Consider the following 24,899-nt stretch of genomic DNA (forward strand, 5'->3'; position numbering starts at 1 on the left):
CTCGAACCCCTGTCCCCTGCATTGGCAGGAGGGTTCTTAACCACTGTGCCACCAGGGAAGTCCAGTCATTCTTGATATGACACGGAATCCAAATCATTTGTCATCCTGGCATGTTCCCCCAAGATGCTTCACAATGTGCGAGAATCCCCCTTCAAATGCGGGGGACGCTCGCCTCCTCCCTTCTGGATTCTACTCCTCTGTTAATGCAGCCCCTTCCTGCCACAGCTCTTGTATGCTCATCCCATGGCACAGAGCCCAGGGCCCTGTATACAGCAGGTGCTCAGCAAGGGCCCGGTGACGCACTGATGTGACCTGAGATCCCAGGACTCAGCCCTGGAGGTGCTGGGTGTCAGCCCCTTCCCACCTGCCTTCAGGTCCCTTTTCCAGGAAAGGCCCATGGGCAGATGTGCCACCCAGTGTCATTCCATTTGAGCCCCACGCTGGGTTGTGCATTTGGGTGAGCTTCCAGCCTGCAAAGTCCCTTTGCTGACCCCAGGTGTTGGCACGGGGGGCAGGGTGCAGGGACATGCCAGCTGGCAGGGCACAGTCTAGCCTGGGGTGCACGCCCGCCGTCTCCTGGTGCCGCCTTCCCAGGGCTGACGGCCCTGTGAGCTTGCTGCTCTCTGCAGGGCAAGGGGGCGCCGCAGGCTTGGGGGCCTGGCTGGGCATTTTCTTGGGTGTCGTGGTTTGAAGGGCAGGCCTGTCGAGCTCACCTGTGGCCTTCCCGGTCCCTGCCCGACATCAGTGCCCCCACCCCCGAAAGTCTGCCCTTCAGCCGGGGCCTGGCTGCCTGTGAGAGGGATGGCGCCCAACAGTCTGCCAGGTGGCAGGGCCCAGGCTGACCACAGGAAGTGCCCACCAGGGCCATCAGTCCCATCTGTGTGTGTGTTGGGTGGGTGAGGGCTCACGGCTGACCCCTGTGGGCAGAGTCCTGGGCCCTGCAGCCACCTGGGTGGACAGTGCTTCCAGGCTGCTCCCGGGAAATGTGGGCACCTGCTGCCCTCCAGGGGCCATAGTGGGTACTACACCCACAAGGCCCAGAAAGCAGGTGGGAGCGGCTGGGGGAGTTCGGGAGGGTCTTGGCTGGTGGAGAGACCCAGGCCCCGTGGGCTCCCGACACCCACTCGACGCCTTCCTATGCAACCTTCTTTCAGAACCTGGCTTGGTCACTGCGGGGTTAATCCCCACCCACCCCTCCAGCACCCTGAGTCTGGCTCTGCCTCCAAACTGGGAGGCTTTGGGGGCTATCTCTCCATCTCCCGCTGGCTCAGCGTGTGGTTGGGGACAGGTGACCCGGAGCATGTGGCTTGGCCTGTCTTGGGCTCTGTACGCTCAGCTGTGAAGTGGAGATTTGATGATGACCTGTGAAATAACTCGCAGTCCATGCTCAGGGCTGGCGGCTGCAAGGAAGCAGCTCGAGAGACTGAAGCCACCTGCGTGGGGAGAGGGAGGCAGGGCTGGCTGCACGGCCCTGCTCCTCTCACTCACCTGCCAGCAGGGGCGAATCTGTGGAACTCTCCCACCCTGTGGCTGGGACCAAGGGCATGGGGGCCGGGTCAGCCCAGAGCAGATGGCCCTTTGGGACGGCGCCCAGGTCCCTCCTTCCCTGCCTTGGGCCTCCAGGCTAGCTGTGGCCCTTGCTGAGAGCTGAATGGTGCTGTGAGGTACCCTTATTGGGAAATAAGGTCTTTGCAGATGTAATTTAGACAAGAGCATACCAGATTAGGCCAGGCCCTAAATCCAATGGCCTTAAATCCAATAAAAAGAGGGAGATCTGGACGTACAGTTAGAAGGGAGAGGGTCAGGTGTTGATGGAGACAGGTCGGAGTGATGCGTCTGCAGGCGCAGGACGCAGGGGTTGCCGGCAGCCGCCAGAAGTTGGAAGAGGCAGGTAGAATCCCGTCCTAGAGCCTTAGAGAGAGCAGGGCCCTGCCCACACTTTGATCCCAGAGGTCCGGCCTCTAGAACTGGGAGAGGATGCATTTCTGTTATTTTAAGCCCCCGGTTCGTGGTCATTTGTTGCGGTGGCCCAGGAAGATGACCGACCCTGTCCTGTCTTGTCTTTCTTCAGGGCTCCTCTGCCCCCGATGAGCCTCCTGCTTTGCCGACTTGTTTCTGTCTTCTTCTCTGCCTGCTGGAAAGCACACTCCACGGGGTGGGGGATGGAGTGCATCTGCTCGCCCTCTCCCGTGTGCAGGGGTGTGTCTGTGCCTGGCCTCCCTGAGCACCGTCCAGCAGGCTGGGGGGAGGAGGCCGGGCGGCGCAGCCCAGGCTTCACCTGCGTAGCCGGTCGGAGCTCACCCCGCACGTCCAGGTCTCCCAGCTAGCCAAGGGAGATTTTCAGCTTTGAGAGCTGAAAGGTAGAGGCCTCGCAAGGGCCCTCCCTCCCCCTCCCCCATGGGAGCCTTGGTGGGGACATCACAGTCCCATCATGGGCTGGGGGCCTTAGTTCCTAGCGCCAGGGTCCCGGGAGCGGAGCCTGCACTGACTCCATGTAAGATGTGGGTCAGCGCGTGCCTGGCCTGCCCAGCACTCATGAAATGAGGGCCCTTCCCCCTCTGGGGTCCCTGACAGGGGAGAGGATGTGGACCCCTGACTCCATGGCTATCGGGATTCCCTACAATGAAGCTGACTGTGGCTCCAGGGCTACCTATGGCCCAGGAGGTCTCGCTCTGAGTCTTCCAAGCTTTTGCTCAGCTGCTGGGGCTGCAGCCCAGAGAGGCAGAGTATCCTGAGGCCAGCAACCCCCCAGGAGGCCTTTGGGTCTGACTGTTCCAGTGCCCAGGGCTGGGGACGAGCCAGGCTGCCAGGGACGAGTGGGCAGTGCCCGCTGCCCTCCCTTCCCTCCTGGGGCCGCAGGGAATGTGGGGGGTGGAGGGAAGGGGCACAACAGCTCTCCTTTCTTCTCCGGCCCTGGCATCCGGCTGACCCATCACTCGCTGCAGGGTCCCACGGGTGCCCGGTCCAGCCGGCAGGCAGCTGGGAAAGGTCTCGCTGACCTCGGATGGTGCAGTGGCTGTGAGTGGGCCTGAGGACAGAGGCTCCTCTGTGCTGGGGGCCTGGAGTCCCAGGCCGGGTGGCGTCTGCAGATGGGCACGGGGGCGGCTTGGGGGCCAGGGTGCCGAGCGGAGCTGGCTGTCTCTCTGCCCCATGGGGGTGGCTTTGCTGAGCAGGACACTCAGTTCGGGGAGCACACGGTCACCCCTCCTGTGCCCCAGGCAGCAAATGGTTGTTACCTCCTACTGAGCACCTACTGTGTGCTGGGCCCCTGCCTCACCTTCTTGAATTCTTTCAGAAATTCCCTAAGGCGTCAATGTCATCATCCCCATTTCATCCAGAGGCCAAGTGTCTGTGCTTTGTCACCTGGCTCGTGAGTGGCCCGGCCAAGATGAGAGCCCAGGTCTGTCTGACTCCAAAGCCCAGGGCCCCTCTCGTAATTAGGGACTTTTTCAGGTTTCCAAAGAGGTAAATAATTTTTTTAAATGCATGTATCTGCTCCAATTGAGAATTCAAAACATTATAGACATTTTGGCGTGGATACATCTCCCACCATAATCAACAGAAATCTGGACGAAACGACGAGAAGCAACCATTTTAAGCTTTGGACAACAGGTGGCTGAGAAGAGTGGGGAGAAGGGAGCCAATGAGGTGAGCCCCACGCCTGCCCAGCTTTCTTCTAAAAGGCAGAACCAAGCAGAGCACAGTGGCCTCACTGAGCTGAGGGGACAGAGATGGGGTCTGGGGAGGCCGAGGGGACTGGGACTTGTGGGCAGAGCCCTGGAGGGGAGGCAGTGATGCCGAGAAGGATCTCCAGCCGGGTCTGGTCAAATGCTATGCTGTGCGTGTGTAGAGTGGGATTCCGGAAGCTGGGCAGAGAAGAGCTCCTAGCATCCACGTGGGCTGAAAGATGCTTGAAAGCCAACTACCAGGATGACAAGGCCTCGTGGACACCATGGCATTGGATGGAGATCAAAGAAGGCCACTTCTTGGGTGTAAGGTGAGCTGACCCTGGGGTGAAGGCTCTTCTACACCTGGCATGTCAGAACTTTGAAACAAGACTCGCAAAGACCAGGCTGGCCTCCAAGCTGTTAACTGCCCTTTAGCACGAAACTCAAGATTCTTCAAAGAAGGCCAACAAGATCTAGGGTCTCAACAATCTTGCATTTATAGCCTCCAGCACCCAATTAAATGTTACTAGACATGTGAGGAAGCAGGACCATGTGACCAAGCAGAAAAAGCAGCCAACAGAAAGAGACCCAGAAATGACATAGACAATGGAATTAGCAGATAAGCATTTAAAACAGATATTATGATAGTTAAAATGGATAACAAACAAGAACCTACTGTATAGCACAGGGAGCTCTGCTCAATATTATGTAACAGCCTAAATGGGAAAAGAATTTGAAAAAGAATAGATACATGTATATGTATAACTGAATCACTTTCCTGTACACCTGAAACTATCACAACAGCGTTAATCAACTATACTCCATATAAAATTAAAAGTTAAAAAAAAAACCAGATTTTATAACTATTCAGAGGATGTAAAAGGAGCCTTGACCATAATCAAAAGAGAAAGTGTAATACTGAATCAAATGACAATTCCAAAGACAAAAATATACAAGACATGAACATTTAAAAATGTACTGGATGGAATTAACAGCAGATTAGACACTACAGAAGGAAAGATCAGGGAACTTGAAGACAGGACAACATATGCTAGCCAACCTAAAGCACAGAGAGGAAAAAGCCTGGGGAAAATGAGCGGAGACTTGCTGATCTGTGAACTGACATCAAGAAGTCTAACTGTACGTGTAATCAGAGGCCCAAAAGGGTGAGGGGGAGAACGGTGGTTAATTTAAAAAACGGCTGAACATTTTCCCAATGGGCTAAACCCTCAAGCCCACAGATCCAAGAGCCTCAATGATCTCAAAATGGCACGAATCCAAAGAAATCCACACCAGGACACACAACAAGTCAAAGGGCTAAAAACCAAGAATAGAAAATCCTGAGAATAAAGATGAGAATAATGGCTGACCCATATCAGAAACACAGCAAGCTGAGAACACGGGGACATCTTTAAAGTGACAAAGGAAGACAAAACTGTCAGCCAAGATGTCCATTTCTAGCAAAACGTCTTTCAAGAAGGAAAGTGAAATCAAGACGTTGTAGGACAAAAGCTGGGAGAATTCATCACTAACAGACCTGCACTACCGTGAATGTCAAAGGAAGTTTTCTGGGCCATAAGAAAATGATAAGAGATGTAAATTCAGGTCTGCACAAGGCATAGAAGCCCCCTGGAAATTGTGAATATGTGGATAAACGTGACAGATTTTTTTTTCTGTGTGTTTTTCTTAAAGATTTTTTTTTGATGTGGACCATTTTTAAAACATCTTTATTGAATTTGTTACAATATTGCATCTGTTTATTTTTTCTGTTTTTGGCCCTGAGGCACATGGGATCTTAGCTCCCTGACCGGGGATCAAACCCACACCCCCTGCATTGGAAGGTGAAGTCTTAACCACTGGGCTGTCAGGGAAGCCCTTCCATGTGTTTTAAACAGATTCTTTTCAAGATAATATATATTGAAAGCAAAACTAATGACAGTGCACTATGGAGTTTTTAACATATGTAGAAGTAAAATATAATAAAAACCCAAAAGACAGGAAGAGAGCGTAGAAATATACAGTTGTAAAGTTCATATATTTTACATGAAGTGATATACGTTCACTTGAAGATAGATACTGATAAATTGAAGATAAAGCCCAATCCAATGCTTAATAATAAAAATCTCAGCCGTATAGGAATAGAAGGAACTTGCTCATCCCAGTAAAGGCCATCTACAGCTGACATCATACCTGATGGTGAAAAACTGAGACTTTCTCCTCCATCTCTGGAACGAGGCAAAGGTGTTCACTTTCACCACTGCTATTCAGTGTTGCTCCTGGCCAGAGCAATGCGGCAAGAAAAAGCAATGAAAGGCATACATTTTGGAAAGGAAGAAGTCTGTTTCTCTCTCTGTCTCTGTCTCTGTCTCTGCCTCTTTGTCTCCCCCAACCCCCCTCTGCCTCCCTTGCTTCCCAGAGGAAACCACTACTTTGAGTTTGGTGTGTTTCCAGCTCATGCAAGTTTTTGCTCTTTTCCTACACGTGTGTCACCATAAATAGTCTACCATGTGCTTCCTTGAACTTCTAAACTCTGTAAATTGTAGCAGGCAGAAGGCCTGTACTCATGGGCTCCATGCTGGATGGGTCCTGGCAGGGCTCGGGCAGCTGAGTGTTGGAGGGTGGGCCCACCCCAGATGCCTGCAGCAAGGCCAGGCTGGGGGCCCCGAGCTCGCCCTGGTCCCGGCCATAGGCGCCCTGCTCCTTCCACCCCCGATCCCAGCCTGGACGCCATGGGGGAAGGGTTCCTCCGAGGGCAGGCTGGGTGGCCTGGGGGCGGGCACAGTGGCGGCGGGGACCAGTCTCGCCAGCCTGGGCAGAAAGTGATTGAAAGTGTTCCAAGGCCTCCAAAACTTTGAGCTCGTGGTGGACCCTTTCCTCAAGGCGGAGGTGGGCAGGACACACTGTTTTCAAAAAATCATTGAATTGAGTTATAATGTACATAAAACAAGATCGCCCCTTTAACATGTACAGTTAGATGAGTTTTCAACAAGTGCATCGTTGCATAAACACGATGGATAGGGAACACTACCTCACCCCAGGCGGCTTCCTCACGCCCTTGGCAGTCCAGCCGCCCTCCCCAGCCCCAGCCCCGGCCCCGGGCGCTCACTGGCCGGCTCCTCCTTGCTCAGGGATCCCGGCGCCTGCAGCTTCCTCCACGGGGCCTGGTGGGGAGCACTGGGTGGGGAGCACTGGCTGCACTGGGTGCCTCAGCAGTGGCTCCTTTACTGAGGAGTGGAATCCTTCCTTGGGTGCCCCACAGATGGTTTTCGGAGACAAACTATACAGACGACGGCCGACCAGACGTGAAAGAGGACTTAGACCTCTGCCCCACGATGGACGGGAAACAGCTCAGGCAGCTAAACCGGAAGCCCCACACCAGTCGGCCAGGACCTGGTCAGGCCAGGCCGCTCAGTTTGGTCCCTGCTTCCAGCTCAGGACCAGCCAGAGAAAGCCAGGTGTGACCCCAACCAATCCCGTGGGGCGCCCCCATTATAGTCAGTGCCTGCAGATCCCCCAGGCCCTCAGCCCCCATCAGGGCACACCCAGAACCCACCCCCGCTTTCCGCCATGAAGCTCCCCCACTCCTCTGCCCACCTTTGAGTCTGTGCCAGTGCAGGCCTGGCTGTATCAGGCTCTGAGTAAATGGCCTTGGCCTCTTTTCGTGGTGGGGGCCTTCCTTTATTTCCACGGTTTGCATACTCAGTCGGCAGTGGATAACCTTCGGGCTCTGTCCAGCGCAGCTATGATGAGCTGAGCTGACACAGCTGAGCTGATGAGAGGAGCTGAGCTATGTCTCAGCGCTGCTGAGAACAGGGACACACAGACGTCTGTGCGGCGGCATGTTTTCAGTTCACTGCCTTTCAGAGGCAGGCTCCTGCTCTGCATCGACTGGAAGGCCTGGTGGGCTCAGGAGTCCAGGGGCCACAGCTGGATCCCAGGAGGGAAGAGCTGACCCCCTCCCTTGCGGTTTTGGGTGGGCCCCAGGCCCTCTGCGGGGCCTCAGCTGGTGCCCGGGCTTCCCCATCTTGTAACCTTGGAATTCCGTCCTCTCTGCCCTGGAACTCTGGAACAAAGCCCGCTTCCCTTTCCTGAATGGGGTGTGAGGTTTGGGGGGGATGTTGCCGGGCGGTACTGAGCACAATGTTCTTCCCTTCACGGGGACCGCAGTCCGGGCTGTGGCTGGAAGCCTCTTCCCGCCCCAGAATCCCCCTCTGAGCATCTTCTTCTCCTGGGCACCTCTTTCCGGTCCCTTTGTCCCCACAAAAGCCAGCCTGCGTCTGGCCAGTTTACCCTGAATTAGGACACTTCTCAATTTTGGGGAGACTTTTGCTGTCCTGAGACATAAAGTTAAGGATTCTCAGAATAGCTTCTCTGCAAATAACTGACGGTCTCACTTGGCCCAAAATGAATCCGAAGGGGAATTCAAAAGCATCTCTTCTCCCAGAAAACAGATTCCTCATTGACACATTTTCCTCCTGTTGATTTTTTCCCTTGTTTCCAAAATGGAGCTCCTTCCTCGATCCTTTGTGCTGGGAGCTGGGCCTCAGGGAGACAGAGTCTGCTTGTCAGCCTGTTCTGTGTATCTCTGCTCTCTTTTCCTCTAGGGTCTCCCTGACAATGGGGCTCTTATCAGACAGGCTCGGGTCCCGGGATACTCCTCTCCCCTCAGCGGAATACGGAGAAAGGCTACTGGGCTGAACAAAGATGGGAGGGCTGGTCCCCTACCGCAGCCCAGCTGGGAGTTCGGGGAGGGCGTGACGGGGCGTGCTGGAGACCAGCACGCAAGCTTTCAGAGGTGTGGCCATGCATCTGTTCTGTGATTGACATCATTTGTCCTCCGAGAACGGAAGTGTATTTCCCAAAGGGTCTCTGTGCCCGGAGCTCTGGGGCGAACCCCACATCTGAACATGGGCTTCAGATTTCAGGGTGTCAGTCACACCAGGGAGGAAATCACCTTGAAATGTTTATTCCCCCAACCAATCCCTCCCTGGGAGCAGGCACTTACTTGACTGTGTGAAGAAAGTAAAAAGGCCCAGTGCCCGGATTTAGGTCCAGGAATCCTGTTCCAAGGTCAGCTGCAGTTCCTTCCCTCTGGCGGCTCCTGGCGCTGCTGTTTAGGGGCACGAGGCCTTTCTCCCTCCCGTTACCTCCTCAGAGTATGTTCAGACCCCTCCAGAGGCACTGGAGGTCCCAGAATCCATGTTGAGTGAGGGTCCTTACAGCAAACCATCCATCCATCATTTGTCCATCCATCCACCATCCATCCACAAATCCATCCAGCCATCCATCCACCTATCCACCCATCCATCCACCCATCCATCCTCCATCCTCCACCCATCCATCCATCCATCCATCCACCATCCATTCATTCCTTCACTGCTTTGTGCAAGCTGCCTTCTACTGAGTGTTTCAAGCCAGGCTTTGGGGATGGAGAAATAAATCAGGTCACTTTCCATCTTCAAAGTCCCCAAATCCAGTGCATGTAATAGTTTCTGACTCTGTGAACAGACAGAGGCTAAGGGGCTCCTGCATGTTCTGGGAGCCTGAGATGTCATCTGTGGGGGAGACTCTGGACCCCAGGCACTTGAAAGCCGTGGGGAGAAGGGAGATGCTGCCCGATCTCTGTTTGACGTGAAATCTTGTTTTCTTCCTGCCTTAAGCGTCTGGGGAGGACCATGGGCCATGGTGGTGTGGGTGGGTTTTTTGGTCAGAGAGGCACCTCATCAGGTCTCTTTGGGTGAGGAGGGTGCTGCCCACCTCAACCCGTGCTCTGGGGAGGATTGGCCACTGGTGTGAGAGTGCTCGTAATTTGAGAGCCATCTCCCGTGGCTTGAGTGGGGGAGGGTGGTGTTAAAGGGGGTCCAAGGAGCTTTGGGGATGGAGAGGAGGCCGGGACTGTGTGCCAGGGAAGAAGTTACCTGTGGGAATGCTCAGGTGAGTCAGCAGTGGAGGCCTTGCTTATGAGCAGGTGTCAGGCAACATAAATGTCACCTACGGAAGCCCCACCTGGAGATTCTGGAAGGCTAGCCACCGGCGTCCACTCTCCGGGGAAGCTGCCTTTGTCGTGATGACCCTCTACCACCCAAAACTTCCAGCCGAGGGTTTTCCAGACATGCCACCTCCGGCCTGGCACCCTCCAGGTGTGCCCACCTCCAGGCAGGGCTGCCCCTGAACATGCCTGTGTTGGAGGAGCGGGTGGGGGGGGCGTGCGGGGAGTCTGCCAGCAGGAGGTGGCAGTGAGGAGCCCAGGAGAAGTACAGGGACCCGGGCCAGGGTGGGGGCCATTTGTATGTGACAGGCGAGGCTGGCCCAGAGGCTTCGGGCCTAGAGGACACCTGAGTGACACTAATTAACCTCTGTGTCACCAGAAAGTAGAGTGGAGACACCCGTGGGTGAGGGTTTGGGCACCCCCCCGGGTGGTCTCACAAGGCCTAATTTGGCACGGAGCATCCGCCCTTTGCAGTTTAATGATTCAAGGCCTCTCGGTCAGAGCAGAATCAGGTTGGGGGGCCCCTGTGCAGAAGGTCCCCAAGAAGGAGTATGCAGAAGGAGGGGTGCCCTGAGGGCTGGATCGGCGCTCCCTGCGGCCTGGGCAATTGCTCAGCCTCTGTCCTTCCGGCACGCGTGAGGGTGGGCCCACCTCAGGAGGACACACCTGGAGACCACCACTGTCCCTGCAAGGCCATCCAGGGGAGTTGGCGCCCTCTCTGAGTCTGGAAAACGGGAGCAGCAAGGGGACCTGCCCTGGCGGTGGCGTCAGGAAGATGGCACAGGGGCGTCTCCATCGGGACTGGTGGAGAACCTTGCCACGCCCCAACTCTCAAGTCCATCGCCCCCCGCCCTCCCCAGAGGCCTCTGTTCTCCCTGAATGAAGCAGGAGGGCACGGAGGCTTAGAAAAGCACACGGATTTATTGCATATCAATCTCATGTATAAATTCATTGTAGCTTCGGGAAGATTACATTTGGTATACGGTCCTAGACTACAGCGTCAACCTCGAAATCGGCTTCTCCTAGGCTTCACCTTAAAGACGTTTCTCTACACAAGTACATCTGTCTTTATCACAAGCATCGAAATGAAATCTGCAGAATCGCTCTCTGAATGACTCCTACACTTGGTGTCTTTTATGTCCTTCTCCCACAGCGATTTCCGTATGGATTAAGAACGGCATCTTCCGCGTGGGCAGTTCGAGACTTCTAGTCTTGAGGACGTCGACCCTAATCACAGATTCAGTAAGTGCATCTATGGGGTTTTCCTTTCTGTAAAAATTTCACGAACAGACACGGTAATGACTGCTACACACGAGCCATGCACAGTTTACTTAGAACAGAAGCAATTTACAATCGGGGGACGTGGGACACACACCAGCCTCCTTCTCAATGGTTTTTTAAAAAGCATTCTATGAAAACCAGACATTTACATTTGATTTCTTTTACAACATTATATAGCTCTAAAAGAAAATAAAAGAAACCGAATCTGTAATGTAACAGTGGTGAAGGATGACATGGGTGCACAGGTTTGGAGTGTCACCAGCGCACACATACAGATGCTGTCAGTGCCGTATTCCGACACGGGGCTCAGCTTCCCTCGTCTGGAACAGAACAGAGGATGCAACATGCACGGAAAGGAACCTTTAGGGTTACTTTGCTCACAAGTGAATCGCACATTTGGAAACTCAAGCTGCCTTTTCATTTCATCTTCTTTTATTTTTTTTCCAAAAGTGGTAATATGAATCAGTGACAGAAAAGAAATAAAACAAAAACACTGGAATGGCAGGAGAAAAGGATCGCTCCTTGGAATAATGGGAGGACGTCTTAGTCACAGTATCGCTCATTGCTACAGAGACACAGTTTCATGGCTTTTGAGACCCGGCTGACCTCCACCGACCAGGAGCAACCGTATCTTCGCGTCCCCAGCCGGGAGGGGAGCGAGGTGCCCGGCTCCCTGTCCGTCCCCCTACCCCGGGCAGCAGTGCAGGGTGCTCTCCCGGGGGGTGCTGCCCCTTGCCCCTCCCCCAGGACAGCACAGTGAATACAGCTCAGTAGATTTCAGTCACTTGGCCGGGGGGCGGGGCACAGGGGCTCCATAATCCAGTGCTTGAGGCTTCGGGGCGAACACGAGGGATGTGTATTCAGGTAAGTGCTTTGTGAACTGAGGAAGCAGCCAGGACAGAGAAGGCCGAGGGCCCTCAGGGCTTCCAGGGCCAGTCAGGGTCTGGACACACTGGCTGCACCCTTGGCTTTGTGCAGGAAGGCCACGCCGGCCGGGCAGTCTCTCAGGCTCACCCTGTCCACTCGTCCGCACCCCAGGGTCCCAGGCCAGATGCAGGAACGCACGCCCCTGGGTTCAGATCGGGGGGCTGAAGGGCTGGCCGGCCAAAGCATTGGCAGCCCTGGGATCCTACCCCATGGGCCTGGGAATGAGAGGGTGTGGGTCCTCGGGGGACTGGGGTTTGAGGGGCGGAGGAGGGAAAGGGGAGGGGGCTTCCTTTCGAATTTCCATTTGGGGGTAAGTGTCCACAGTCCAGAGAGGGAAGCAGCAGAGGCTCGACCGAAGGGCCCTGGCCCCGGACACACCTGGCCCAGTGGGACACCCAGTCCACAGCCCTGACCCTGGCCACCCGCCCACGGACAGAGTGGTCAGCCGGCCAGCTGCCTGCTGTGTCTGCGCTCCGAAGCTGGGATCTCGTAATTCTCCAGCCCGGGCTCCCTGGCTCCCAGACCCCAACCCCGGAGGGTCCCCCGGCACGTGGAGGCGTCGGGGCCTGAACAAGCAGCTGGTGCTAGAGCCCAGGGGGCAGAGAAAGACCAGAGGGGGGCAGCTCGCTGTGGTTGGGAGCAACGCTAAGCTCTGAAACCCGGCTTCATGGACACACCAGGCATAGGAAGTAAGTGCTTTCTTTGCCTAGGGGTACAAGGACAGACCCCACCCCACCCCCCAGGCCGGCCAAGTGTTCAGGCCAGAGGAGAAACTGGGCTTGCTCTAATCGTTTTCAGAGGGACAAGAAAACAGGACTTAAAATGTGCAACCGGGGTTCTTGGGGAAGGGGAAGAAAAGAAGGAAAGGGAAGAGATAATGTTTAAGAAGATCGCCCACAGAAGTCCGACCGTGACGGTCACAGAGAGACCAGAGGTGAACGGCAGGGCCGGGCCGCAGGGAACAGACCCTCGGGTCTCCCCCAGCCCAAACGTCCTGTTTTGGACTGAGAGAGTCATATCGCAAAAAAAAGCACACACCTTATTCTTTAGCAGAAGAAATCATATAATTTGGGTTTACAGAAATGGGGAGCTGGTATCTGAGGTTGACTTTTCAAAGGGGTCCCATCTCGGCGGAGGGGAAGTTGGAAATTCCTACACACCAGGCGGGTCTGGCCGAGGCGGGTCGAGGATGCCTCCGAGCAGGTGTGAGCCCGACGTTGAGTCTGCAGATCCTCACGGGTGTGGCCACGGCCCGTCCTCCACCAGCAGCTTCTCCGGCTGCCCCGGGGGCGACCTTCCAGCCGGCGCCCACATGCCAGGTGCTCTGAGCCTGTCACCTCGACTGGATCTGGGAAGGGCCAAAGCCCTTTCACTGGGACCCGCAGGTCTGTGCGCCCCCGGGGACTCCCCACCGCAGGTCTCCAGCGCGAGGCTGGACCCCCAGTGCCCAGGTGGACGATTGTCTTGGCCTGGAGCGGCCGAACGCTTGGCCACTCCACAGCCGTTTGTATTTTCACACGTTTTCTAGGGCAACTTGGGAGATTTTTTTTTTTTCTCTTCTTCTCAGGATGCTATTCTGCTTCTTATCTTCCAAACAAGAAAAGAAATAAATAGAGCACTTGTCTTAAACGCAGCTGAAACTCAAATTGAACAGAAACACATGATTGTCTGGAAAACGGGCAGCAGGATTTGCTGGGCGCGGGGGACGCGGGGTATTTGGCACTTTTCAAAACGGCCCCACTCCCTGGTTAGTGATCACACACCACACGACCTTATTACACGGTTTTGGTCCTTCACTAGATACTTATATTAACATTATTTCTTCACAATAAGAATGTCTAATGCCAAAAATACTGTTAAGGAAGAAATAAAATAAGAAAAGAAATGAATTAGAAAAAATTACAAGTTATATACAGATTAAGGTCAATTCCATCAGGGAAAACAAACGATTACTCGAAATTGGCCCCTACGGGAATAATTTAAAGCCCATCCGAGTGGAGAAGTAGCCTGGTCCCCGGGGAGGCGCCGTCCCCACGGGGCTGTGCTGTCTTTGCTCTTTGCGGTAGGTCGCGTCTGGACGCCCTTCGTTCTGGAGCCGGGTCCTGCCCGCCAGGAGCCCACACAAAGAGTGAAGTGGCAGTCGTGTCTTGGGGTGTCAGGTGCACGTGGAGCTTGGCGGCCTGGAGCAAAAGGGAGCCTTGAAGTGTGGCCCCCGCTGGCCCCCGCGGAGGCCCGCTTCCTCCCCCTTGTCCATCTGACCGGGGGTGGGTGAGGGTGAGGGCTGGAGATCCGAACGTGACCGGCAGGCCTGCCTTCTGAGGACGGTGGCGGGCGGGCTGGTGTGGGGTGGCCGAGGCACAGCCCTTGTGGGGAGAACATCAGGGAACCAGCCACCGCTCTGACCTCCCCCACACAGTCGGGCGTCTGGATGGGGGCCACGGGCACGAATCGCACGGCACACGATGACAGGCACATCTCCGAGTCCCAGCCTTGGGCCAGCCCAGGACACCGTATCTGATTCCCGGGCACAGTCCGAAACTGCTCACGGGAGTCGGCCCCCCAAACTCAGTTCTGCCCGGGGGGGGGACCCCAGAATCACCTTGGCTTTACAAATACGGTCAGAGATAGAAAATTTCTCTGCATCTACAGTATAAAGAACACCCCCAAACGCAGTGCTGGCTCCCAGGCAGGTTTGGGTTTGCAAATAAGCGGAGATTTCAAAGCAATGCAAAATTACTTTTAAAAAACAATTGGCAAGTCACTTTTTGATTTTTCTTTTTAAAAAATACTGTCTATTTTTAAAACCACATGCTTAAATAGACTCTGTCGTCAATAAGATTACCAAAAGGGTCATTCTTGTAATCTTCGTTATAAAAATCATCTGGGCGATTCCCTCATTAGAGCACACCCAGCTGTCCGTTCCCTCTCGAGACACCACGCGGGCGCCTGGGAGCGGCCCGCCGGCCTCAGTTTGGGGTTCAAATCCCGCCCTCGCCCATGGGCTTGACTCTGCAAAGCAGCCCCCCCGCGCTGCACCCGGACACTGTGAGCTGAACCATCTCGAACGCCGTCCTCAAGACCAGTTCTTAGAGCCGGTGAAACCCTACGACGGCTCTGAGGACTCCGGGTTCTGAGTTTTCGTTGGAAAAGTTAAAGTTGGACCATGGCCGGGGGCACAGACGCTGAGGAGAGGTCAGACGCAGGTGACAAGGGGTCTCCTCGGCCCCGGGCCGCTCCGGCTCCCCGAGGCCCTGGCCTCCATCTTCCGCAGCTGGGATTTCTGTCGGGATGTCGGGGGCCCATGGTGGCCTCGCCTGGACTCTGACCCCAGCCCTTCGGGGGGCGGTCAGAGGTGGTTGATGGGGTTGAAGGCTCCGGACTCTGGCGTGGCTCCCGCGATGTTCAACCAAGCGTCCAGAGGACTCTGGGAGGAGGTGTGGAGAGGAGCGTCCTCGGAAAGGGACAGCATCATTGCATACGCCTGGCGGGAGAGGGCGGGGCACACACGGGACGGGCAGGTGAGCGGTGCGGGCTGCGGTCCTGCGGACCCCAGGCCGGCCCCGTCCCCTCCCGGCCTCCCACCCGCTCTGGCTGGCCTCAGCTCCAGAGGTAGATGAGGGCAGAGGCGCGGGGGGCCGGCCCACAGAGGAGGAAGGCGCGGTGGGGGGAGCTCTGTCAGGCGCTTGTGCAGAGTGCCACGAAGACCCTCAGCCTCTTTGGGGCACATCCCCCCTTGCAGTCGCCTCCACATCCCCTGGCGATCAGCACGCGTTCCCAGGCAAGTGTGCTCTTTGGGAGGGACTGGGAATGCTGGTAGTTATTGCTAAGACCCTGTCAACGAGGCTCAGGCCCTGCCTGGTGAGGCCTGTCCCCTGTGGATGACCATGGTGGCAGCACAGAGATATTCTGGGGAAACGACGTGCAGCGTTTCTGAGACGTGCCTCTGGCCTGGAGCCCGGCTTAGCCCACAGGGCGTGAGCAGACGGGAGCGGGGGCCGCTCAGAGCAGGCGGGCTGGGGGGATGTCCACCCGAGTTCACGCTCCGGACAGCATTAGTAAAAAGACGAAGACAGACACGCAAACGGCTTTTGCTGAGGTTCAGGTGGGCTGCAGAGAGCTGAGTGAAACCCCGAGCCCCCCAGACTGGAGAGAAGCAGGAGGCAGGCTCCTGCGACACCTGTGCTGAGGAACGAGACGTGCCCAGCCGGCCGGGTGCCTGCTGACCCCGTCACGGCTGCCGCTTGCAATCCTGACCCCCAACGGGGCAGCGTCCTTCGAGAAGACCCTGGGCTATCATCATCCCTGCTTGGGTAGAGGCAGAGGGAGGCCAATGCAGCCACGAGGGCAGGGCACCTGCTGTGGACGCCTCCCTCCAGGGACGTGAGGACGGGGACCCACGTGTCCGCGAGCACTGCGGGGGGAGCGCCCCCGTGACGGTCCCGCTTGCGTTCATCTGCCCTCAACCTCTCCCTGCCCCACCCCACTTGTGGGCAAGGGCAGTCACTTGGGGGTCTCTCTAGCCGATGCAATAGGCACGGGAGGTGTCCCCAGGCAGACGTGGGATGGCCACAGCGAGAGGCGAGGCTGTCCCTGGTGGGGGGGGGCGCGGCTGCCGCCTGCCGTCCAGCCTGGGGAAGGCGAGGGGGTGGGCTCTGGCGGGTACCTACCTGGTTCTTAGCCTGCCTGTACAGGGTCTGTTTTAAAGTCTCAGAATCTAAGGTGGAATTAAGCACATCTTTAACTTCCAGTGCTTCCTCAGCTGCTCTGCGGAGATCCAGCCCCTTCCCAAAAGTCGGCATCGGCTCCAAAGCCAACAGACCGCCTGGTCGCTCCTCAACACACCTGCACCAACGACCGGAGAGGGGCCTGCCGTTAGCCGGCCTGGCCTCTCGCCACCTCTCTGATGCCCCACAGCTGGCTCCATGCCTGCATGCGCGTCACGGCATCTCCACGGGCCACGTGCATGAGGAGACAGACACACGGACACACGGACACCTGGACGGAAGCCACACGGATGCAGGAGAGCGACAGAGGGAGATGAGTACGTGCACACACTGCAAGCAGCAGGCGGGGCGCTGGGCCTCAGGGATGGGGGGCAGCCGGGGACACCTCGGTTCCCGAGAATCTGGGTGGCTCTGGAGCGGCCCGGGGCTCCTGCCCCCAGCACTCAGGGGTGGGAGGAAACGGGCCGTCTCGGAAAGGCCTCCGGCATCTACGGGCCTCCCCCAGGAGGATCATGGAGCGCTGACAGCCTCACCGGTGCTGAAAGCAGGCGGCGAGCGGCCGGGACCTGGGGGACGTGGCTGTGGTTCACCTGCTTCCAGAACTGTGGGTGCTCGGCCCCCGCCCCTCACAGCCTGCTGGAGGCCAGATGTCACCGCTCTGGGTTCTTCCGCGGGTCCAGGACCAGCTCCCTCTCAGCCGTCCCCTCCCCCACTCTGCTTCCGGGCCTGGGGAAGCGTGTGTTTGCGCGCGCGTGCGAGTGTGGGGGGCTGGAGCCCTGACCCCCTCTCCGGGGGCCCGGCCTCACCCCCGCCTGCACACAGAAGTCCCTGCAGTAGGAACGCCTGCTGGGAAGGAGGGTGAACCCCGCTGGGCGGATGGTGGGTGTGGGAACGAGGTCCCCCCGGCGCGTGGGGCACCCGGGGGCCGGGGGCCGGCGCCCACCTTCGGGTGTGGTCGAAGCCCATGGCCAGGGAGGCGGGCCCGTCTTCCTCGTCCTCGCAGGCGGCCTGGGGCTCCGGCGTGGGGCACACGGTGTCGTCCTGGGACCTCCCCGCCAGGCTGTCGCCGTCGTCCTCCAGCTCATCCTCTTCCTCCTCCTCTGCGTCCTCGGGCTTCCCGCCGGCCAGGCCCGGGCACGGGGGGGCACCGTCCAGGTCCTGGACTTCCGGCCTGAAATGACACGGACGGAGCTGGCCACAGACGCCCAGAGGCCAGTGGGTCACGCCTCCGCCTTCCCTGACGGCCGCCCCGCCCCCTTCGAAGGCAGCCTGCCCCCCAGCGGTCACCGAACCCTCAGAGCCGGGGTCCTGGGTGGCTCGGCTGCCATCCTTGTGGAGTGAGTGACTCAGGCCGAGAAGGGGGACTGCTGAGGGCTGGGCAGGGGCTGGGTGGGCACCGCGCGGCGGCAGGGCTCCTGTTACGCCAGCGAGGACAGCGGGCCACTCAGGGGCTCAGGGAAGGAAGCCACGGCCGGACCGGTGGGGAAGGGGGCTCTGGGCTTGGGCACCACACAAGGGGCGCCCTTGGGGGGGCTCAGAGCATGGGAGGGCTGCTGGCCCGGCCCTGATGGATGCTTGCTCCCCCCCGCCCGCCGTGAGGACACGAGGATGGGGCGGCCCCTCCGCAGATGGAGCGTCTGGGATCCAGGGTCCTGGACCACGCGGACCGGGCTGTTGTCAGTGATGGAAACCCGCCAGGGGGCTCTCTCCTGCAGCCCGGACCCCACCTCATTTCCCTTGGGGTCCCTGCAGCCGGGCGAGCCTTTCCCACCCTGGGTCCTCATCACTGAAAGCAGAAAACAAGCAGTGAGGGACAGGTTGCTCATTCCCTTCAGAAAATGTCACCAGCTGTGTCTGGTGCGTCTGCAAGTCTGTGACCAGGGGCTGCGGCCACAGGTGGGCTGGGCCTGAGGCCATCTGGGCGGGGGTCCGACACGTGGGCGGGGGGGGTGGTGGTGGAGGGCGAAGCACACGCTTCTGGAGCCCGAGTTCGGAGCCCCCCGTCCCCACTCCTCCTGGACCCCACACGGCCCACGGGAGTCTGTTCACTGCTGTCAGGGGAGACTCGGACTCCCGCTCGGGGCACCAAGGCGAGAGGATACGGCCTCCCCGAGTGGTCACCACTTCCAAACGCAGAGAGGGTGGGGGGCCGGGCTGAGCTGGGGGAGACCCCGATGGCCCTGCTCTCGCCCGTCCCTGTCTTCACTTCTTCTCTTTCCACAGGGACGTATGCGGATGCTGAGAGCTGACCTGCCCTCCAGGACGGGCAGGACCCCAGCACATGTCCCTTGTCACCAGGTGCACGCCCGTCCACCGCGGTGAGGACCCCAGAGCCAGGTCCTGCCTCCCACTCTGGGTCTTGGCAGGGTCCCCTTGGACAGGGCTTGCCATCTCGGAGCCCACGCCCTCCCAGGGACATGAGAACAGGCCCCACGCTGAGGGCTGGTGCACAGTGCAGGTGGGGAGCCCTGGGCCCCGGGGCTCGGATCAGTGCAAAGCCCTGTGTGTCAGTTAAGCAAGCCTGAGCTCTCTGTGCAGGTTTATACGTGAGCCCCTCTCTGTAGGAGCAGCAACCTCGAGCGCTTTGTCTCTGCGTCCCCAGCCCCGCCCTGCATAGAGGGTCTGCTCGTTGGTGGGAGGCCTGCATCGAGCATCAGAGCTCGCTGGGTGGGGACAGGGGCGGATATGGCGGGGACAGAGCGGGGCGTCTGGCTGGAGACGGCTTCAGACAGAGAGGACACCAGGATGAGTGTCCAGGCCTCCACACGGCTGCCTGGGGCGGGGGAGTCTCCCCGAGGCCACCGCACCAGAGCAGCACGGCTGCGGCTCAGACAGCGGGGATCCATCCCTCCCTGTCCTGGAGTCTAGACGTCCCAGGTCCCGGTGTCACAGGGCTGCTTCTCCTCCCGGCTCCTCCCCTGGACTCCAGTGGGGTGCTGGCGATGCTTGGGACTCCTTGGCTTGTGGGCACGTCACCCGATCTCTGCATTGTCCTCACACGGTACCTCCCTGTGCGTGTGTGTGCCCCAATCTCCCCCTTTTCTAAGGACACCAGTCCTATCGGACATGGGCCACCCGACTCCAGTAAGACCTTATCTTAACTAATTACAACTTAAGACCCTATTTCCAAATAAGGTCACACTCTGAGGTGCTGGAGATTAGGATTTCAACATAGGAATTTGGGGGGGACAGGACTCAGCCCCGGAGTTTCTGGGATTTGAGGGCCTGGCAGGCCCTCAATTCTCACTGACGGTCAAGAGAAAGATGCTGGTTCTGGATGTTAGTACTGGCCCCTAATAGGACCGCCAGCATCCTACTGCTTTCCGCACGTTAGCCGACAAATGTCAACCGTGACCATGGTCTCCATTTCCGACAACGATGTGCAGGCACCTCCAGGGGCTCCCGGCTCCCGGGATGCAGCGTCAGCAGGCGGGCCAGCCGAGGGCCTGGGTTGGCACGGGACGTGAGGCCAGCCTCCTCTGAGCCCCACGGACCGCCCCCCAGGGGCCCTGGTTGAAACGTTCTGCTCCGTGGGGTTAGGATGGTGCCGTCCCCTCTTCCCTCTGGGGACAACCCCTCTGTCTGGTGGCTCTCCTGGCGTGTCCTCCTCGTGGCTGAGAGCTGGGCCTGTCACCCAAGGCTGAGGTGTGGGAGCCACCCGGCGCGGCCGCCCACCCCAGGGAGGATGCCCCGGGCATGTGTCAGTTCTCGTCTGGCTTTGCCCTGGGCACAAAGGAAGAGTCTTCAACAGCTAGGACGTGCCTCGTGGCCCAGCCCCTGGGTGCTCAGGTCCGTGACTTTGAAGGCGGAGATCACAGAGCTTGAACTACGCACAGCTCTCAGAGCCGTGGGGCGCTGTCTGAGCACAACTCCACACCCCGGAGTAGATGGCAGGGCCTGGGTTCCCATGAGACCATAGCGTGTGCCCAGAGCCAAGGATGGCCATGGGCGCTTTGTTGGCCGTAGAGCAGGCAGGGCTGCCCCCAGGAGTGAGGTCTCCACTGCCAGCCAGGGCTCTGGGATGTGCAGCCCGTGGCCAGCCTCTCCCACTTGCCCTCCTCTGAGCCCACCCAGGCGCCAGGTGAGATCACCTTCCCGGGCATAGATTCAGGACTTAGCAGAGCCAGAAACAGTCCAAGCGTCGTGTCATGCCCATTTGTAGATTTGAAAGGTCTTTTTGGTGCCCCTGCTCTGCCCCCAGGGGCACCAGTGATGTGGGAACAGACAGGCTCTTGGGGAGCTGGGTGTCCTGGGGGACCCTCGTCACCTTGCTGGGGATGGGTGGGGAGGGACCCGGGCCCTGGAGCCGCAAAGCCACAGCCCACCCGCTCCTCTGGGCCTCTGCAGAATTAGGGGAGCACATCCCTGAGGACTCTTGGAGTTTGGGCATCTCTGATTCTCTGCCAGCTGAGCCCCGGGATGGAGGTTATGCAGAATACCCTCCGCATCCCTGAATTCCCAATTCTGCCGTTCTTTCTGCCTCTGTGTGTGTGTATTTAAAGGGGCAGCACTCTTGCTAAGAAACCTTTTCTGCCTCGGATTAAATGAGAATGTTCGGGAGTTTCAGAGGCGCGGCAGCTCTCATGGCAGGAGCCGTCGCCTGGCCCATGTCCGGCTGCACGTCTCAACCGTGAGGCCAAACTGTACCATTTAGGCCTGTGTGCTGGCACCGCACTGAGCGTGTGACACACGCCATCAGGCCAGGGTGCCTGTTCTAATCGCCCTCTGCAGGTGGAGAAACCGAGGCAGAGAGGGGGCTGGGATGGACACCGGCTGCAGAGCCCACGGGCCTCGCCCTCTGCGGTGGGCCTGGGGTCCCTGGTGCTGGGACGCGGGACCCTGCTGTGGGCGTGACCATACAGGTGACCATGCAGAGTCCAGAGCTTCCTGGGGCCCCAGGGTGGGTTTCTTACCGTTTGTCTGTTCGCGTTGTTGCTTGGTTCATCTCGCTGTTGGCAATAAAGTTTCTGATTTCTGAGAAATAGGCGTCTTCCTTTTCGTCTAAAAGTGCATGGTGGTCCGACTCGGAGGCGGGGGAGGAGGTGCTGGTCGCCAGGTGGTTCGTGAGGACCCCCGAATGCTGGCTCACTGCAGAGGGGCAGCGTCAGGGGGGGCGTCCCTCAGCTGAGCCCCTCCCTCCGCGGCGCACCAGTGGCGGGGCGGGCAGCCAAGGGGGGTGCGTATTTGGGGCGCTCTCAGGGAACCCACTTCTTGGAAGACCCAAGAGCACAAGATTCTCCGTAATGAAAACGGTTTGAGGGGTGACTGCGAGCCTCCCCACAGAGCTAGCTTGCGTTCCCTTCGGCCCCGCCCCTCCCCGCCGGACGGACCCCCACCTGGAGCGTGCTCGTGCTCATGCTTCTTCAGGTGTCTGTCCAGGTTGGTCTGCTGCCCGAAGCAGCGGTTGCACAGGTGGCATTTGAAGGGCTTCTCCTTGTTGTGGATGTTCCGGACGTGCCGCTGGAGGTTGGAGGAGATGCTGAAGGAGCGGTCGCAGTACTTACACCTGTAAGACACGGCGCCTCAGCGGAGCCCCCGGCCTTGAGGAGACCCCCGAGGGCCCTGGGAGGCGGTCCTGGCAAAGCTGCCCCTGGGCGGTGGATGGCGTCGGACTGAGCCCTGAACAGGCCGGGGGGAACCTCTGGGGCCTGTGCCCCTGGGTGGGCAGCATCGGGACCTTCTGGCGTCTCCCCTCATCTCTCAACCTCTCTGCTGTCTGGGTCCGCCCAGCGCGGAGGCCAGGGCCTGGCGGTCCACGGCAGAGGGCGGCGTGCTCCTGGCGGCCTCACGGGGGCACCCGCGCACCAGGAAAGATACTCCTGGCAGGTTTTCCTGGGAAGGAGCCCAGACCCGCTGCCTGCAACCTTCCTCCCTGGCGGAGAACCCTCCCCTGGCCTGGTCCCGGCCCCTCTCCACAGGTCCTTGGGCGGACCGCATCTCCCTTGGGGCCTCAGCTGGCCAGTCCATTAACAGGGCACGGGGGCTGCCCCAACTCTCTCGAGCATCCTTCACTGCCCTGAGGTGAAGAGGCCTCCCAGCCTCACCCCGTCAGGTGGCCTCCGTCCACGGACCCCCTTCAGTGGGGGGCGCCCTCAGCCCCTCTGCAGGGGCACCCGCTGCCAGGCTGCACGGCACACTTGGGAAATTAGAAGAAGACGCTCTTTCCTCCAGATGCTTCTGTTGTCAGAATATTGTCGTGACCCCCACAAGTTTACCAGAGCAAAGCCCTCTACTGACGGGAAGTTGCCATGAGGCACGATTTGAGACGCCTGCCACGTGCAGGTCCCCGTGGGTGTGGGGCCTCGTGCGGGCACAGCCTTCACGACCACCCTTGGAGGCCCCGAGGGCAGGGAAAGGGAGGGTGATCACCCACGGGAACTGACAGAGGGGGCCTGAGCACTGCCGGCACTGAGAGAATGAGAGAGAGAGAGAGAGCCGGGGCAGGGGACGGAGGACCCACAGCCGCCAGCTCTGCAAACAGTGCCACCTCCTCCTGGCGGCAGGAGTCCGGGCCAAGGCTGTCCACCGCTCCCACCCGCTCTGCACACCCAGCTGGGCCATGGCAGAGGGACTCCGGCTCAGGGGTCTCCAGTCGCACACGTGTGCGAGCGTCTCAGAGTGCTCTTGCACACACGTGTGGCTATGTCCACTCTTGCGGGTGCGGGTGCGTGTGCACACGTGTTGGTGGGCACGCTCGTGTGCACCTGGCCTCAGAACTTCCCCAGGGATGCTCATCCAAGTCTCAGATGCACAGGTGCCCCGAAACAGCCATCCCTGCGCTCAGGTCTCCTCCTGCTTCGGAAACGAGCTTCCACGGAGCGACAAGCAGAGAGGCGAGCACGGCAGACGCTGAGTGGCCGAGCCCTTCAGGAGGCAGAGTCTGTGCAGCCAGTGCAGAGGGGCATGAGCTCGGGACGTCAGGTTCACCCAGAGGGCGTGGCTGGACGGTGTGGGGACCTGCCGTGAGGCCGCGGCCTGGCATCCCTGCAGGGGCCGGTGGCCGCGCTCCAGCACAGCTACTGGTCACGAGCGCTCGGTCACGTGCACGGGGACATGCCTGAGGACGCTCTGGGGCCCTGGCCTCCCATCTGGGGCCGGGCTGGCGGGGGCCTTCCCGGTGCCGCCCACCTAGAACCCGAGGTGCCCGCCTGACACTTGACATTCAGAGGCTGGCCCTGCCCGGGGAGTCCGGGCAACCTCCGTGTTCCCAGGGCCCCCAAGGAAGGAAGCCTGAGGCCCCCACGAGCCGCCGCTGGGGCCCAGGAGCTGAGCTTTCCCTGCTGAAGGGGTGGCAGCTTTACGAAGCTCTGTCCTGGTAGGTCGAGAGGCTCCAGGTTACCCCCGCCTCTCCTCCTGCGGGATAACCCCTGGGGAGAGGGGCCCAGCTAGAGGGGGCCCCTGCGGCTCCCCTGGTGTGATTCTGGGGCTTCATTTACTCAGTTCCCGAAGCTTCCACATTCTGCCTGAGGCCAGGCTAACGCTGGCTCCCTCCACGGCAGATGGGCTAAGAGCTGTCCGTGATCTACACACTAACCCCCTGGGCTCCCCGTGAGCCACCCTCGGCCTCCTCTGCTGCTAGGTGCCAGGCCGGCCTGTTGGGCCAGCTGAGCTGCCCCCGGGCCCCTGGGTGTCCCTGGGACATGGGGCCTTGGTCCTCCCACAGCCTCGTGACTTGGACCCACGTCCTGGCTGCCAGCACCGGGAAGGTGGTTATCTTGTCTTTCCCGGCCTGCGGTGCCAGAGAAGCTGGGCTGGGGCTTGGCTGGGCTGGGCAGAGATGCTCGGGTGTCCTCTGACCTGGCGCTCCCCTCTCGACGGTCCAGAAAGGAGGATTTTTACATCCCAGCCTGCACCATCTCACTCCCCCACTCTGCCCCCAGCACACGCCCAAAGTTACAGAAACCCTCCACCCCCAGTGGCTCCAGGCTCGCCTGTAGGGCGAGCGCAAGGCCAAGCTGGCCCCAGCCCGGGTCTGGGCGTTCGCCCCCTGCCTGTCCAACAGGCTTCACACGGGCTGCGTGGTGCGCCCGCCTCGGTCTACACAGGTGCCTGCACACTTAGCCTCCTTTCCCTGTATCTTTGGAAATTCAGGGACCCTCTGCGAGCTCCACCAGCGGCCGTGCATTACCCCAGAGCAGTGGGAACTCTGAGGACGAAACAGGATTGGCCGAGGAGCTCATCACAGACCTGAGACCTCCCAGCCCCAACCTCTGCGGGGCTGGGAGGGGCTGGGGAGGGCAGCGACGCATTCAATTTGGTCGCAGAGCCCTGAACCTGGCCCTCTCGTGGTCCTAATCTAAATAAATGGCC

General features: G+C 59.1%; 1 protein-coding gene across 2 annotated transcripts in view; it reads right to left on the reverse strand.

The window, feature by feature from the left end:
- Nucleotides 1-12,725: 12,725 nt before the first annotated feature.
- The window catches only part of PRDM16 (PR/SET domain 16), a 214,664-nt gene continuing 202,490 nt past the window's right edge, over nt 12,726-24,899 (reverse strand). For both annotated transcript variants that reach the window (XM_027110444.1, XM_027110443.1), the window contains exons 12-16: nt 21,926-22,095; nt 21,503-21,677; nt 17,533-17,760; nt 16,533-16,707; nt 12,726-15,346 (exon numbers count right to left, since the gene is read on the reverse strand). In XM_027110444.1, the coding sequence (XP_026966245.1) occupies nt 15,212-15,346; nt 16,533-16,707; nt 17,533-17,760; nt 21,503-21,677; nt 21,926-22,095 (883 nt within the window). In that variant the 3' untranslated portion in view covers nt 12,726-15,211. The remainder of the gene's footprint in view (nt 15,347-16,532; nt 16,708-17,532; nt 17,761-21,502; nt 21,678-21,925; nt 22,096-24,899) is intronic.

Source organism: Aethalodelphis obliquidens, unplaced genomic scaffold, assembly GCF_003676395.1.
Source record: "Aethalodelphis obliquidens isolate GAN/ISIS:26980383/991018 unplaced genomic scaffold, ASM367639v1 scaffold9, whole genome shotgun sequence".
In the NCBI taxonomy this organism is placed as follows: domain Eukaryota; kingdom Metazoa; phylum Chordata; class Mammalia; order Artiodactyla; family Delphinidae; genus Aethalodelphis; species Aethalodelphis obliquidens.